Consider the following 18,278-nt stretch of genomic DNA (forward strand, 5'->3'; position numbering starts at 1 on the left):
AAAAAGAGAAAGCAGGAGACCCAACCTACGTTGTTCGTAGCCCGGCCAGAAACGGAGCGGTATTTCCCGGGAATCATGGTAGGAGACAGTCCAAGATCGGTGGGATCTGCCTTAGAAGCGACGCTACAGCAGAAATTCAGAGGCCGAAAGGGGTCATCTCCCAGGTAACCCGCTCAGGGGTTACCATGGAAACTACCGTTTCCGGTCTGGTCCTCTCCCAAATCAACCGGCCAACACAGCCGTTAGCGCATCTGGCTATATTTGGGGGCACCCGGTGCGTGAGCACGTCCTCGTTCTGTTTTCCTGGCCTCATAAAAACAGAGTGGGAGGACGACGAGGAGAAGACCGGGAAGAGGCTGGCCACCTCGGTAGCCGTGACAACCACCACTTCCGGTTCGTTCCTCTTTACGGCCCACCTCGGCTCGGGCCGCGCGAAATTCGTAACCTGCTGCCTGCGGCCGGCTGCTCTCTGGGGAAAACTGCGACGAGGACGGGGAGGAAGCTATCAGAGACTCGGGTACCGTCGCCTGTGGGGCCCCAGGTCGGCGTTTCCGGGGGCCGGAGCCAGGGCGAGGAAAGCGGCCCGACGCGGCGGGGACGGGGGAAGGGAGGACCGCCTCCCCCGGCCGCGGCTCGGAGCGCGGGCGTGCGGGGGCCTGGGGATCCCGGCTCGTCCGCCGTCCTGCCGGCCCGCCGCGTGGCCCCGCTCTGCGGCAACACCCCCAAGTCCGGGAAGTCGCTGTTCCGCTTCCCCAAGGACCGAGCCGTGCGGCGGCTGCCGCTCCACTGCGTGCCGGGCAGTGAGCCCTCGCTCATCTGCTCGGACCGCTTTGCTCCCGCCTGCTTTGACGTCTCCGATTGTCCAGAAGAGCCTGCCTTCTCGCAGCGCCCGAGGCTCGTAGCAGGCGCCGTGCCCACCGTGCACAGGGGCCTCCTCAGCACCCAAGGCGGAAGAAGAGGGAGACCGAGCAGGCGGCCTCCCTTTAAGCGTTGATTACACTTACTTTGCATCTGGTCACTACCATCTTCTTCCCCACTTCCCATCTTAAAGAAAACTTCCTAGACTTCTTTGAGGTAATCAAACTTCAGCCCTATCACCATACACAGGTTAGGTTATGACTCAATTGGATCTAAAGAGTGTTCATTTCTAGAGATGGGAAGAGTTCACCAAGAAGTGAAGTGAACTGATATTTTGGCTTTTAAACATTTTATTTTTTCCTTTTTCTCCCCAAAGACCCCCGGTACATAGTTGTATATTCTTCGTTGTGGGTCCTTCTAGTTGTGGCATGTGGGACGCTGCCTCAGCGTGGTTTGATGAGCAGTGCCATGTCCGCGCCCAGGATTCGAACCAACGAAACACTGGGCCGCCTGCAGCGGAGCGTGCGAACTTAACCACTCGGCCACAGGGCCAGCCCCCTACAACCCATTTAGAATTGATTTTTGTGTATGATATGAGATAGAATTTAAGTTTCATTTTTTCCCAGATATACTCAATTGATTCAGCATCTTTTATTGAAAAGACTAGCGTTTCCTCATCACCTTGCAGTGTTAACTTTGTCATTGTATGGGAGGCAAACTTTTCCTTCTACCCTTCTTGGCTCTTTGGCTGGTCTGGTAATCAAGTTGACATAAGACAGGTGAACAGGAGAAAAACAAATTTAATTACACACATAGAGAAACCCCATAAGAATATGAGACATAGGGCAAGTCAGGCAGTTGGGGCTTTTATGCCATCCTGAGCTGAGGAATGGGATAGTGGCCTGGGACTTCAAAGGGGAGGAGGGTAATTCACAGGACAATAAGTAGGGTAGATGTTTGGTAATTAGATGTTTGCCCTGCCGTACAGATAGGTCATTCAGATAAAAAGTTCTGTCTGAGGGCCAGCCCAGTTGCATAGTGGTTAACTTCACATGCTCTGCTTTGGTGGCCCAGGGTTCACTGGTTCAGATCCTGGGCATGACCTATGCACTGCTTATCAAGCCATGCTGTGGCACACGTCCCACATATAAAGTAGAGGAAGATGGTCATGGATGTTAACTCAGGACCAGTCTTCCTCAAAAACAAAAGCAAAAAAAAAAAGAAAAGTTCTCTCTGGTAATAGTTCTCTTTCTGGGCCAGGGCCCCTATCTAAATTCTTTTAAGTGTCAAGGGAGAGGTAAAAGTTTTTCTTGAATTGGCTAGGTCTTGATTGCCTTCAGCTCTAAATAGTCCACATGCCAAAGTGGCACATTTTGGGGAGGCTTGTTCTGAACCCCTTCATCATAAGTCGTGTCAGTATACATATAAGGCTATTTCCACATTCTGTTCTGTTCTGTTTGTCTGTTTGCCTATCCTTGTATCATTATCACAGTGTCTTAATTACTGTAGTTTAAATTAAGAATTAATATCCATTGATTAACTCATCTTATTCATTTTCATGGATGTCTTGGCTATTTGCGGCTATTTAAATTTCCATATATATTTTAAAATTGGCTTTTCAATTTCTACAAATTATCTACTGGTATTTTGATTGAGATTGCACTAAATTTATAAATAAATGTGGGGAGAAAGGGCATATTGACAATATTGATTCTTCCAATCCATGAACATAGCGTATATTTCCGTTTATTTGGGTTTTTGCATTTCTCTTAAAAACATTTTATGGCATTCCATTTAGAGATCTTATACATCTTTGATTAGATTTATTCCTATTTGATTTTGCTATTATAAATAATAATATTTAAAATTTTATTTTCTATAAATATATGTAGATAAATTGATTTTTATTGACCTTTTATCGAGAAACCTTGTTAAACTCATTTATTAATTCCAGTAATTTATAGATTCTTTGGGACTTCCTACATGTTTAAAAAATGTCTGCAAATAGTTTTTGATGTTCATGCTTTATCTTATTCTTCCTATTGCACTAGCTAGAACCTCCAGGACAGTGTGGGGAACATAGGAGTGATGGGGAATCCTTTCCTCATTTCCATTTTCAGAGGGAAAGTCTTTAATATTTCACCATTTTATATGATTTCTGCTATAGTTTTTTTTGTAGCTGCTGTTTATCATAAAAAGAAATATTCCTCTTTATTCCTAGTTTTTGCTACAGATTTAAATCATAAATGATGTTGAATTTTATCAAATGCTTTTTCTGAATCTATTAATGGTCATATATTTTGTTTATTATTCTGTTAATGTGGTGAAATGTATGCCTGGTTTTGAGATATAGAATCAAACTTCCAAGGCTGAAGTAAACCCAATTTGGCCAAGGTGTATTATTCTTTTTTGATGTTGCTTAATATAATTTGCTAATATTATAGTTAGGATTTTTGTGTCTGTGTTTATGAGCAAAATTGGTCTATAATTTTTCTTTCTTGAAATGCTTTCTCAGGTTTTAGTATCAAGATTATGCTGGGGCTGGCTTGGTGGCGCAGTGGTTAAGTTTGCATGTTCTGCTCTGGCAGCCCAGGGTTCACCGGTTTGGATCCCAGGTATGGACCTACGCACTGCTTATCAAGCCACACTGTGGCAGGGATCCCACATATAAAGCAGAGGAAGATGGCGATGGGTGTTAGGTCAGGGCCAATCTTCCTCAGCAAAAAGAGGAGGATTGGCGGTGGATGTTAGCTCAGGGCTAATCTCCCTCAAAAAAAAAAAAGACAATGCTGCCCAATTTGGAGTCATTCCCTCTTTTATAATTCTCTGGAAAAGTTTCTATAAATTGTCATTATATATTCACTAATAAATTTGGTATTAATATTTGGTAGAATTCACTGAAAAAGACATCTCATCCTGGAGTTTTCCTTGTGGGAAGATTTTTAATTATGGATTCAATTTTTAAAATAGTTGTAGGGTTATTCAGAGTTTTTTGTTTCTGTTTCCATTTTGATAAATTTTTCTAAAATTTTGTCAGTTTAATATGTTTTCAAATATATTGACAAAATTATTCAAGATAATCTTTTACCTTTTAAAGTTCTGTATGATCTGTAGTAATTGTTGCTTTTTCAGTCTATTTTTCCCATGATCTGCTTCACCAGGTGTTTATTTATTTTTATTAATCTTTTCAAAGAATGAGCTTTGCCTTTTTGATCTCTCTGGATGGTTGTTGGGGTTTTTTGTGTGTAAAGAAGATTGTTGCTGAGCTAACATCTGTGCCAATCTTCCTCTGTTTTATGTGGGATGCCACCGTGGTTGGATGAGGGGTGCTAGTCTGTGCCCAGGATCCAAGCCTGCGAACCCTGGGCTGCCTACTTAACCACCTAAGAGGAGTGTGCAACTTAACCACTACACAACCGCACCAGCCCTGCTCTCTGGTATTTTTTTTCATGTATTTCTATTTTTTATTATTTCCTTCCCTCTACTTATTTTTTTCAGCTTTTATTTTCTCCTTGATAGGTTAGATTTATACATTACTGAGCTAAATGATTAACATGAACCTTTTCATATCTGTTTTTCTATTAAACAAACTTATTAAAAAGTGAAAACTTCACTTAAACACTAGGATATCCTTACGTATTCAGATGTGCTATTTCACACAAGAATACTTTATAAATAACTAACTTGCTTATGTGAAGACTAAACATTGAATTATCAAATATTTCAAATTTTGCCCAAGTGCTTAAATTTTTTTAAAGATTTTCAGTATTTTTTGAATTATTTTTTAAGGCTTAATTTTTTTAGAGCAGTTTTAGGTTCATAGCAAAATTGAGGGGACGTTAGAGAGATTTCCCGTATACCGCCTCCCCCACACATGCATAACCTCTCCCACAATCAACATCCCACCAGAGGGTATGTTTGTTACAACTGATGAGCCCACGTTGACACATCATTATCACCCAAAGTCTGCAGTCTGCGTTACATTTCACTCTTGGTCCCTCTACTTTTAAATTTTTTATTTCCTATTCTTCCTTTAACTTCTTGAAAGTGAAATTAGATCACTGATTTTCAGAATTTTCATAGAGAATGTCAGATGGGGCAGCTGTTTCACAGGCTTATTTTCCGAATGTAGAATTCGCTAGAGTGGTATTGTTAGAGGAAAAACTGACTCCTGAAATGGGGATACAGTAGAAATATTTTGTGAAATACTTTTTTGCATGATGTTAATGATTCCAACCTAAAATAATCAAGCCTAATTAATTTTTCTATACTACTATGTGTATTTAAGACTATAAATTCCCTTCTAAGTGTGGTATTAACTGAATCCCACAAGTTTTGGATATAGGATATTTTTATTATTTAGTGTAAAAATATCTTCTAATTTCCACTTAGTTTTATCTCGATTCATGGATTGTTTAGTACTATATTTGAAAATTTCCAAACATATGAGCGTTTTATAATTATATTTTTGTCATAGATGTCTAGGTTAAAGAATATACAACATATGGATTGTGGCCAGAGAATATACAACATATGAATTTAATCTTCAAATTTATTGAAACTTGTATTGGGTCAGTAACAGAGGTCAGTTTTTGTAAATGTTCTGTATGCACTGGACATGGATGTGTGCTCTGCAGTTGGGTACACTGTTCCATATATGTCTAGTAATCATGTTCTTTAAATTTCCTATATCCTTATGGAACTTTTGTCTACTTATTGTATTAGTTATGAGAGAGGCATGTTTAAAATCTTCCACCAATTTTGTGTTGTGTATTTTGGAACTATGTTATTAGTGATATCACGCTAATACTATAGCAACGCTAGCTTTCTTTAGGTTAGTGTTAGCATAGTACATCCTTTTATTTAAATCTTTCTATATCCTTCAGAGTTTAGACATTTCTCTGTTTTGTAGTTGCCCATTTGAGCAAAATGTACTTTTTTCCTCTAGCTGAGTACTCCTAAGGTTTTCCTTTGTTTTCCAGTTTTACTGTAATGTGCATAGGTACAGTTTTGTTTGTTTCTATCTTGACAAATACAAATAGTACTTTTGCAAAACCATGTCTTAATGCCTTCTATCTATTTTGGCAAATTTTCAGATGTTATTTGTTCAGATATTGCTTCTGTCCCATTTCTCTCTCCTTTCCTCTGGGACTACAATTAATAGTGTATGTTATACTTTTTCATCATATCCACCAAGTCTCTTATGATCTTTTCTATATTTTTCATCCTTTTTTCTCTCTCTGCCCCATTCTAAATATTTTCTTTTGAGTCATGTTCCAGTTGATTAACACATATCTGGAAATTCTGCCTCTTAACCTTGTAATATGAAGAAGTAATCAGATATGTGCACAAAAGATTTATGTTCAAAGATTTCCAATAATATGGTTTGTTTTAATAAATTAGTATATCTGTACAATAGAACATGTACAGCCATGAAAATTATGACTTAGAATATTTAATAACATACAAATATGACATATATATTAAAGGGGAAAATTAGATTATAAAACATATCATCCCAATTTTTTTTAATGCATAGAAAAAGACAAAAAAATGTACCAAAATATAAATTTGTTAGCTATGGATGATGAGATTATGGCTAGTTTTTACGATTTTTTTTTTTTGCTTCTCTTTATGGTACCTATTTTACTCAATGATATAACATATTGTTATAAAGGGAACCAAAGTTATTTTTTAAACCCTGATTAAATAATTCCTAAAACTCTGTTTTATTAGGTGTATATCTGTTTTGTAAAGAAATCTGTACTTATTCTAGACTTTTATAATGCTTGGCTTAGAAGTAGATGTAGCCAGTGGAAATTAGTCATAATTTTATAAGGACAAATAAAGATAAGACTTAAATTTTCATTTAAATCCTCAATAATATTAGGTGTAATTATTCATGTTACAAAGGGGCTCTTCACAAAAGTTTCTTCACAAAGTTCTTTTAACTTGAGTATTAATAGCCTGTGTTACAGCAGCCCAAAATGCCTGCTAACATATTCTTTCAGTAGTCTCATGGCAGTTGCTACTACCAGGGCCAGAGGTAAAATTACAAAGCACTTTAATTTTGTTTTCACTTCTCTATCACTTCTTATTTTTTTCTTCCCATAGTCCTCTTACACTTTCAAGATGTCTTTTCCTGTCCTCTTCCACATGATTTCTAGGTACTAGAAATCCTCCTCCTTTGTACCTCTTACTTCCCCCACAAATGAAAATTTCCATTTCACATTGTAATTTTTCTCAGGCAAGAATAAAAACATTAAAGCCAATCATGTTATTTTATTAAAGTATTTCCCTGCAAGGTATGAAAGTGATGATTAGGCTTTCTAGAATAAGGCTACTATTGTGATATTCAATTCTGGTAATATTATCTCTTCCAGCTGTTGATTTAGGAAAAAAATAGTGAGTTGTAAGCAAATAGCTTAATAGCTTATAGATTTCTGCTTGACTAGAATTCTTAGTAATTTATGATTTAGAGATAGTAAAGAACAGTATGGCAGAGTTCTTAAGTACTTGGACTATGGTTCCAGCTTGCCTGGGTTCAAATTCCAGCCTTCCTATTATGTGACCTTGAAAAGTATTATCTATACTCTTTCACTACTTGTAACTTTCGAGAGATACAACCATATAAGGTGGGTTTACCTTTGATATAATTCTCCTCTGATTAATATTTTTAGATTACATGTGAAAATGAAGTTATACAAACACAAATCCGTGCTGATAATCTATCTAATGATGTCACTTCAGTACCTACTCACTGTGAAGAAGGCCCAGTGCATAAAAGTACACAGATTTCTTGAAAAGGCCCCCTCACCATAGTGTGGGTATGTTTTGATTCTCCAGTTGATTGATCAATTGAATTGATCTTTTGTATATGAAAGATAAATGAAAAGCAAAGTCTAACTCGTAGGTAATTGTGTTTATTCTCTTTCAGGTGTTCAGGCCAAAGTGAAAGTGTTTGGAAAACAACTATGTAATGCATCTCCTCAGACTGGTGAATTGTGGCCTAGAACGTCCTCTCTCTTTGACATTTACTCCAGTGACTCAGAAACAGATGCAGACCAGGATATCAAGAGTGAGCAGAGTGATTAATCTTATATAGCTGTGCAGGTGAAAGAAGAGATCTGTTAAAAACACAGCGTCAGATGACTTGATGTGCTATAAGTTTTCAAATCTTTGCTAACATAATTATCTCTTTGCTCTTGTATATCTTTCACTTCGAGATAATTTGACAGTTGAGTATCAGAAAATTTGTTTAGTTCTAAGACAAAAATTTGCCTGCTTGCCAAGATAATGAAGATAATCCTGCCCAAAACCTCCCCACCTCCCACTTTCACCTTCTTTTTCTTTTTATCTTTTTGGTGGTAATCAGGTTATAAAACAAAACTAAATAGCAACATTTCCAGACCAAGATTAAGCCTTGAATATTTAAGCTTAGTTCAGAAGCAACACTCATATGGGACTTATTTGACATTCACGAGTTACAATGCCACTCTCCTTCTAAATAATGTGAAGATAAAGAGCAATAATAGTGAACACAGCCAAGTCTGATACTATAAAATGATTTTAGGGTAAAGCCAGGACATTTACTCTTGATTATTATTTTCTGTGTTATTTGTTTATTGGTGTGTTCATTTGTAATACTATTAGATCTCTGGATCAGTCCCTGTGAGCATTTCTGGTGAAGCTATGGCTCTCACAGAAAATTTTCAAAGGGAATCAATTTAGAGTTAGAGTTTCGTATGGTTGGATTACCTTGTTAATGAAATCTACTTGCATGAGTTCCTATTACAACAAATCAATTAGCTTGACTAATTTAGATTGAAATTATTGACATCATGCAAGAAAAGATATTACATTTCTAACATATCCCCATTTCTGGGATTAGGTTTTCCTCTATCAATACCACTCTACTGAATTCTACGTTTGGGAAATAAGCATGTGAAATTTAGCTGCCCCATCTGCCATTCACCAGGAAAATTTCTATGGCAACTTTGTACCATGAAGTAATTTGTTACAATGGTTTCTAAGAAACTTACTATAACTCTGATCTTCTATGGAGAATAGTAAAAATAAAAGTCTATTTTACACCTCACATGTCTTGTTAGTTCTGCATGATTGGAAGAACTTGCATACGTTTTATCCTTGAAGGTTTAAATAATACACCAAAGTGATTTTCTTCAAAAACTAATTTCATGTCTGACTTAATTTGAACAGTGTAATTCTAATAAAAAGAATAATAGAATTAAGTATTAATAGAAGTTGTGAGCCTGAACAATGATTATGTAAACAACAAAGCATTATTATTATTATTGCTGCTGCTTTGGCTATTTTATGTTTTAAGAGAGCATTATGTTTTAAAATTAAGCATATAAATCTTCTGAAGCTAAATACGATCAGTAAGTACCTACTGTCCCTTGAGCTTTGAAACAGCCCATCTCTCTAATTCAAAATGTAATGAATGTTATCTGCCCATTCATCCCCAAATTTCACTCCCATGAGTTTACTTCATTTCCACATATTAAACAACTTTGACAGCCATAAGAGCACTTTATTAATTATTTTTTTTCCTGTTCAGTTAGGGTTTTTTCTCTTACCAATTGAGAATTTATATTTGGTTTGTTGATTCACGTGATTTTATAGTATATTATATAATGTTTCACTACCTTAAAATAAAATAAAATATTGGCTTCATTTTAAGTTAAACATAAGGAACTTATAGTTTATATAATACTGTTGGCTTTTTACATAAGCATTGTCAATTATCTTAATTTGTTTTGGTGTCAGATGAGTTTAATGGAGGGAAAAAAAGTTAGATTTACTTCAACACCTCCCATATCATTCTTCATTTATTTATTTATTAAGTACTTATTAAACATACTCTGTGCCAGACAACTGTTCTAGATACTAAGGATACATTGATGAACAAAACAGGCAAAGATTCTGCTATCTTGACACTTACCTTTTAGTAGGGAGCCAGACAATAAACAAGGAAATGAATTAATAATATCAGATAGTGATTAGTGCTTTGAAGAAAATAAAGCAGAGCAAAATGTTAAAGCATAATTGAGGTGAAGAGAGGGTTTGCTCCTTTAGGTAGGGTAATCAGAGAAGAACTTTCTAAGGATATGATATATGCTCAGAGACCTGAATGATCAAAAGGAGCAACTGTGTAATATCTGAGGGAAGAGCATTGCAGATGATAGGAACAGCAGGTGCTCTGGTATTTGAGCAACAGAAAGAAGGCTAGGGTGGCTGGAGATAATGAACTAGGCAGAGAATGATACGAGATGTGGTTGGAGTGGTGTACAGGACCAGAATGGGTAAGGCATTTGAGGTCACAATAAAAACATTTACTTTATTCTACACAAATTTATTTTAAATGTATTCTATGGCTGGCCAGTATTTTTTTTATACTTAAGAAACTCAACTGGATATACACATAAAGCCATTGGACTTTAGGCAAGAAGGGAGATATGTTGAGTGTGTGAAAGTAAAGTTTGTTCAGTCAAAAATATTCCTCTATGAAGGTGACGTCAGCGTCATAGTGGGGTGAGCTCTTCCTTAAGTCTCTCCCCACTAAGACACAATGAAAAGGACATTCATAAACCAACAGAGGACATTTTCACAACACAATAGATGTCTGAGAGATCCACACAGCCACGTATCTGAAGGTGGAGGTGCTGAACCCCCCTGGAAGGCAGTGGAAGGAGGTAAGGGGTCTCCTCACCCTTCCCAGGAGCAGCAATCTGGGGCATAGGACCTTGTGTGGTGGCCAGCATGTAAACCTGAGAGGAGAAGAGGGAAAAAGGCAGCCATCCATGGGAATGCTTGCACTCTTGGAGTTGCCTCCCAGCCTGTGGGAACATTCTACACCAAGGTGGCTAAGCAGTCACATGGATGTCCACACCAAGCCAAACAGCCCAGGTGGGCAAACATTGAGTGCAGAGTGGAGGAGCTCAGGATCACGCATGCAGAAGAAAGCACTCCTCTCTCCCACCTGGCACACCAGCTCAGCCAGTTGGCCAGAGCACAGGATCCCCAACTGAGCACCTGCACCTATGTGTGTAAAGCACCTGCAGCCAGTGAGAAAACGCAGACAAGCCTTGTTAGCACAGCTTCCAATGGTCAGGCACATCAGCCAGAGGTCACAGAGGGCTCAAAAACACAGCTTCTGCCCCATCCCAGTGGTGGCAGGTTAAATCTGCAACCAGATACTACGACTATGTGACAGCAAAAGTCCACCCCATCAAATAGCATGAAGAGGTATATTAACACTCCGTATCAGAAGGAAAATGACAAGTACCCAGAAATCAATCCTGAAGTCACAGAAACTTACAATCTAAGTGACAGAGAATTTAAAATAGTTATCATAAAGAAATTCTATAAGTTACAAGGAAATTCAGAAAGACAGTTTAATGATCTCAGGAATATAATTAATGAACAGTGGCAATTCTTCACAAAAGAGGTTGAAACTATAAAAAAAAAAAAAACCCAATCAGAAATGTTGGAAATGAAAGACACAATGAACAAGATAAAGAAAAAGCTGGAGTCCTTAAATAACAGAGCTGATATTATGGAGGACAAAATCAGTAATTTAGAGGACAGAAATATAGACATGCTGCAGATGGAGGAGTGAGAACTAACACTAAAAAGAAATGAAGAAATTCTCTGAGAAATATCTGACTCAATTAGGAAACGCAACATAAGGATTATAGGTATTCCAGAAGGAGAAGAGAGGGAGAAAGGAGCAAAGAGCTGTTCAAAGAAGTAATAGCCAAGAACTTCCCAACCTGGAGAATGAGCTGGAATTACGTGCAAATGAAGGTAATAGAACTCCTAATTATATCAATGTAAAAAGGCCTTCTCCAATGCGTATATTATTAAAAGTGGCAAAAGTCAATGACAAAGAAAAAATATTGAGGGCAGCAAAGCAGAAGAAAGTAACCTACAAAGGAACCCCTCCCAGGCTTTCAGCAGATTTCTTGTCAGAAAACTTACAGGCTAGAATAGAGTGGAAAGATATTCAAAATTCTGAAAGACAAAAACTTTCAGTCAAAAATAGTCTATCCAGTGAAACTATCCTTCAGATATGTCGTAGAAATAAAAACTTTCCCAGATAAACAAAGGCTGAGGGAGTTCACTGCCACAAGACCTCCCCTACAAGAAATAATGAAGAAGACCCTCAAACCTGAAAAAAAAGAAAAGAAAAGAAAGGGCTTACAAAGCCTTGAGCAAGGAGATAAATAGACAAAATCAGAAAATTGCAGCTTTCTATCAGAACTAGTTAGCAAATGCTTAATTATAACATTAAAGATGAAAGGAAGGAAAGCATCAAAAATAACTGTAATCACTTCATTTTAATCACAAACTCACAACACAAAAAGCAATAAGTTGTGACAATGATAACTTAGACAGGGAAGAGGAAAGGGATGGAAACTACTCAGGCTAAGGAAATAAGTGTCTATCAGAAAATGGACTATCTCATCTGCGAGATCTTTTACACAAACCTCACATAAGCACTAAACAAAAAATCAGAACAGAGACACAAATGATAAATAAAGGGAAAACTGAGAAAATCATCATAGAGAAATACCAAACTGAACTGGCAGTTGGAAATGCATGGGATGAGAAACAAGGGAAATACAAAACAACTAAAAAACAAGTGATAAAATAGCAGTATTAAGCCCTTATATACCAATAACCACTCTAAATGTAAATGGATTGAATTTCCCAATGAAAAGGCAAACAATGGTTGGATGGATTAAAAAACAAGACCCACCAATATGCTCCCTTGAGGAAACACATCTCAGCTCTAAACACAAACACAGGCTCAGAGTGAAGGGATGGAAGACAATACTGCAAGCTAATGGCAAACAAAAGAAGGCAGGTGTTGCCATACTTATACCAGACAAAGTAGACTTCAAGATAAAACAGGCAATGAGAGACAAAGAGGGGCAGTTTATAATGATAAAAGGGACACTCCACCAATAGGACATAACACTTATAAATATATATGCACCTAACACAAGAGCACCAAAGGAAATAAAGGAACTATTAACAGACCTAAAAGGAGAAATTAATAGCAACACAATAAAAGTAGGGGACCTCAACACCACACTTACTTCAATGAATAGATGATCCAGACAGAAAGTCAATAAGGAAATAGTGGAATTAAGCAAAAAACTAGACCAGATGGACTTAATGGATATATTTAGAACACTCCATCCAAAATCAGCAGACTACACCTTCTTTTCAAGTGCACATGGAACATTCTCAAAGATAGACCATATGTTGGGGAATGAGGCAATAAATTTAAGAAGATTGAAATCATATCAAGCATCTTTTCTGACCATAATGTTATGAAACTAGAAATCAATTATAAGAAAAAAGCTAGGAAAGTGACAAATATGTGGAGACTAAAAAATATGCTACTGAAAAACCAATGGATCATGAATAAATTAAAGGAAAAATAAAAAAATATCTGGAGACAAATGAAAATGAAAATACACCATACCAACTCAACATGGGGTGCAGCAAAAGCTGTCCTAAGAGGCAAATTCATAGCAACCCAGGCTCACCTTCACTAACAAGAAAAATCTCAAATGAGTAATCTTAAACTGCACCTAACAGAACCAGAAAAAGAAGAACCACCAAAGCCCAAAGTCAGCAGAAGGAGGGAAGTAATAAAAATTATAGCAGAAAATGGAGGCATCACAATCCCTGACTTCAAAATATACTACAAAGCAATAGTAATCAAAACAGCATGATATTGGCACAAAAACAGACACACAGATCAATGGAACATAATTGAAAGCCCAAAAATAAAGTCACACATCTACAGAGAGTTAATCTTCAACAAAGGAGCCAAGAACATACAATGGAGAAAGAAAAGTCTCTTCAATAAATGGTGTTGGGAAAACTGGACAGCCACATGCAAAAGAATGAAAGTAGACTGTTATCTTTTACCATATGCAAAAAAATAACTCAAAATGGATTAAAGACTTGAAAGTAAGATGTGAAATCATAAAACTCCTAGAAGAAAATATATAGGCAGTACACTCTTTGACATCAGTCTTAGGAGGATCTTTTTGAATACCATGTCTGCTTGGACAAGGAGAACAAAAGAAAAAACAAACAAGTGGGACTTCATCAGACTAAAGAGCTTCTGAAAGGGAAAGGAAACCAGGAATAAAATGAAAAGGCAATCCACCAACTTGGAGAAAATATTTGCAAATCATATATCTGACAAGGGGTTAATCTCCAAAATATATAAAGAACTCACACAACCCAACAAAAAAAGCAAAAAATCTGATCAAAAAATGGGCAGAGGATCTAAACAGAAATTTATCCAAAGAATATAGACAGATGGCCAATAGGCACATGAAAAGATGTTCAACATCACTAATCATCAGGGAAATGTAAATTAAAACTACAGTGAGATATCACCTTGCACCTGTCAGAATGGCTATAATCATCAAGACAAAAAATAACAAATGTTGGAGAGGATGTGGAGAAAAGGAACCCTCTCATACACTGCTGGTGGGAATGCAAACTAGTGCGGCCACAATGGAAAACAGTATGGAGATGCCTCAAAAAATTAAAACAGAAATACCATATACACAACTATCTCACTATTGGGTATTTATCCAAAGAACTTGAAATCAACAATTCAAAGAGACTTATGCACCCCTATGTTCGTTGCAGCATTACTCACAATAGCCAAGACGTGGAAGCAACCCAAGTGCCCATTGACTGATGATTGAATAAAGAAGATGTGGTATATGTTATATACACAATGGAATATTACACAGCCATAAAAAAGACAAAATTGTCCCATTTGCAACAACAAGGATGGACTTTGAGAGTAAATGTTAAGTGAAATAAGCCAGACAGAGAAAGACAAACACCATATGATTTCACTCATATGTGGAAGATAAGCAAATACATGGACAAAGAGAACAGTTTAGTGATTACCAGAGGGGAAGGAGGTTTGGGGGTGGGTGGGCATAATGGGTAAAAGGGCATATTTAGAGGGTGACTGACAAAAGATAACATACAACTGAAATTTCACAGTTATAAACTATTATGACCTCAATAAAATAATTTTTTTAAATGTTCCACTATGAGAATTCTGGAAAGATGATGGTAGTGATGGTGTCATTTTTTAAAATCTCCCAAAATTTCTCCATGAAAACAGATCAGTTCCTATTCTGTTAGTGGTGAGGAAGCTTGTATCAGATTAAACCCTCCCGTAGATAACATGTATAAACTCTGGAAAAAATACACGAAATAACTTTGAGGGAGCTGAGGAGCCTTAAAAGTGGGAAGAAACAGGGAGTCAACCTTGAAAGAAGTGAACTTCAGTGCATGAGATGTCTTTTATGTGTCTTTACACTTCAATGTACTCCCTATTCCACACCGCGAAGGGCAGTTAGAACTCAAGCAGAAAGCTGCAGTCTTACTGGCCTGAGGAGTCAGAGGTGAAAATTAAGGGCTGCCAGAGTGAAAAGTGATGGGGCAAGTCATGGAAAAGCAGAAAAACCATGGTCCCCACTGGGGAGGGGGACCAAAACCTGCTTATAAACTCTGCGCAAATCTTTGACTAGTCACTGAACTACACGGGTGTTGTGTGGAGAGACTTCAGGCAGCCCTGCAGAAAGCAACAGTTGGAAGCCTTAGGTTAGCTGCTACGTATCATAGCAGAAGCAGAGTTTGGAGTTTGAGATCAGCCAAGTTAACTGGCTGTTAGAAAAAAATCCATCATGCCTTGGAAGAAGATAACAGAATTTATCTTCCAAAATGTCCAGTATAAAATTAAACTTTACTAGTCGTGAGAAGAAATCAGAAAGTGTGGCCTATAATAAGGACAAAAATGAATCAATAGCAACCACCTCAAGATAACCAGAAGTTGGAATTAGCAGACAAGAACTTTAAAAGATTTATTATATATATGTTCAAAGAGGAAAATGTAACAGTAATGGATGAAGAGGTGGGGGAATCTTGGCAGAGAAAAGGAAACTATAAAAAAGAACCAAATTGAAACTGAAAAGAGGCAAGCCAGCAAAACTGACACACGAAGAAATAGAAAATCTGAGTAGTTCTATATCTATTAAAGCAATTGAATTTGTAATTACAATCGTTTCACAAAGAAAATTCTAAGCCCAGATGACTTCACTTATAAATTCTATCAAACACATAAGAAAAAATGTCAACATTACACAAGCACCCTTCAAGAAAGAGGGAATATTTTCCATTCCACGTTGAGTTCAGTGTTACCCTATTACCAAAACTAGGCAAAGACATTATAAGAAATTACAAACCAATATCCTTTGTGAATGTGGATGCAAATATCCTTACAACAAACTATTAGTAAACCTGTCCTGCAATATAGTAGAAGAATAATACATCACATCCAAGTGTAGTTTAGCTCAGCAATGCAAGGTTGTCTTCACATTCAAAAATCAATCAGTGCAATTCACCACATTAACAGAATAAAGGAGCAAAATCATATGATCATCTCATTAGATTTAGAAAGAACATTTGACAAAAATCAATATCCATTTATGATAAAAACCCTCAGCAAACTAAGAATAGAAGGGAACTTACTTTCTCAACCTGATAAATGGCAGCTGTGAAGTATATACCAATAATATAGTTAATGTTCAAAGGCTGAATGTTTTATCCCTAAGATCAGGAACAAGGCAAGGATGGTCATTCTTCAAAACTTCTATTCAACATTGTACTGAAGATCCTAATTAGTACAATAAAGGCAAAATTAATTAATTAAATGAGTAGAAGTTTTAAAGGAAGACACAAAACTGTCTTTTTTTTAAAAAAAAAATGATGACATGACCATGTACATAAAAATTCCTGTGGGATCTACAAAAAAGCTACTAGAATCAATAAGTGAGTTTAGTACAGTCGTTCAAAAATAAACTGTATTTCTATATACAAGCAATGAACAACTGGAAAGTGAAATAAAAAATCGATACCATTTACAATATGGAAATGCAAAGGATTTAGAATAACCAAGTGTTGGAGAGACAAAGAGCAACTGGAACTCTCTCATACATAGTTGATGGGAATGCAAAATGTTATAACCACTTTGGAAAACAGTTTGGCAAACTGTCGTAAAGGTAACATACCCATATCATTCAACCAAGCAATTCCACTCCTAGGTATTTACCCAAGAGAAGTTAAAATATATATATGTCCACAGAAAGACTTTTACACAAATGTTCATAAGAGCCAAAACCTGGAAACAACTCAAATGTTCATTAACAGGTGAATGGATAAACAAATTGTAGTATATCCAAACAATGAAATTCTCAAGAAATAGAATAGAACAAACATACACGTAACAATGTGGATAAATTTTGAAAACATTATGTTGAGTGAAAAAATCCAAACTCAAATAAGAGCACATACTCTATATTTCCATGTGTATGGAATTCTAGAAAAGAGAAAACTAATCTGTAGTCCTAGAAAGAAAATCAGTGGTTGCCTAGGACGGGGCAGGGGAACACCATCTGCAAAATGGCAGAAGGAATGTTTGGGGGTGAAGCCAATGTTTTATATCCTGATGTGATGATGGTTACATTGGTACATACAGTTGCAGTTGTACGTAAATTATACTTTATAAAGTTGACTGAAGAAAACAGCAATACATTATGATTGCCAAAAGACTAACACAAACAATAAATTCTGTAGTTTTTTAAGATCAGCTTCACAGAAGAGGTAGAATAATGGCTCTTTAAGGAGAGATAGAGTAGATACTCTATATCTAAAAAAAAAAGGAACTGGAGGCAAATAAAAGTCAACACAGGCATGAATGCAGAAAGAGCAGAGAGTGAGCACTTTAGAGGGATAATAGTATCATTAGATTGAAGGCAGAGGCTCTTACAAGGGAGTTGTGGGAGATTCAGAGGTGCCAGAACAAGGAGCTTGGTCTTTATCCTTTGGGAACTGGATGACCTTTAGAGATTTTTGAGCAGGAAAATATGTTAAGCAAATGAATTTGGAGTACAGTGCAGGGAGAATTGAAAAAGAGAACTGTTAGGGTTAGGATGACAGACGTGTGCAATAGTGAAACCAGCAAACAGCCATTGATAATTAGGTAGCTAGGAACTAAAGAGAGGGTTTTTTTCCCCTTTTTGCAATTACTGATTATAGCTTTTAGCCATTTACCCACCGATTGTTAACTGTGCTATTTAGGCAATAAGATATCTGATTCCCACTAGGTTCCTATAGATAACATTTCCCTGGAGCCTGGGTCACCATGGTAATGGGTGGTTGAACTATTTCTCAGGAATTAGAACCCCTTGTCCACTTCAGGCAGGTTGAGGCCACCAACTCATCCTCACACAGATGTCCGCTAAGCGCCCTCTTGACATCAAGAGGCTAAAACTCCACCC

The 18,278-nt window shown here is 37.1% G+C and overlaps 2 protein-coding genes across 8 annotated transcripts in view; one reads left to right on the forward strand and one right to left on the reverse strand.

The window, feature by feature from the left end:
* Positions 1 to 817, reverse strand: part of LRRC49 (leucine rich repeat containing 49) — a 137,880-nt gene extending 137,063 nt beyond the window's left edge. For 2 of the 7 annotated variants that reach the window (XM_014848223.3, XM_014848222.3), the window contains exon 1: positions 30 to 817. In XM_014848223.3, coding sequence (XP_014703709.1) covers positions 30 to 77 — 48 coding nt within the window. In that variant the 5' untranslated portion in view covers positions 78 to 817. Of the gene's footprint in view, positions 1 to 25 lie in introns of all 7 variants that reach the window. The other 5 variants (XM_070498960.1, XM_044764625.2, XM_070498953.1 and 2 more) reach the window with 4 other exon arrangements.
* Positions 116 to 8,127, forward strand: THAP10 (THAP domain containing 10; the record flags this gene model as incomplete). Its single annotated transcript, XM_070519619.1, is given in 7 exon segments — positions 116 to 927; positions 929 to 989; positions 3,374 to 3,473; positions 4,183 to 4,295; positions 7,539 to 7,653; positions 7,656 to 7,685; positions 7,796 to 8,127. Coding segments are annotated over 7 exon segments (1,428 nt in total), but the record flags the coding sequence as incomplete, so codon positions are not given.
* Positions 8,128 to 18,278: the final 10,151 nt, after the last annotated feature.

This window comes from Equus asinus, chromosome 2, assembly GCF_041296235.1.
Source record: "Equus asinus isolate D_3611 breed Donkey chromosome 2, EquAss-T2T_v2, whole genome shotgun sequence".
Taxonomy (NCBI): Eukaryota; Metazoa; Chordata; class Mammalia; order Perissodactyla; family Equidae; genus Equus; species Equus asinus.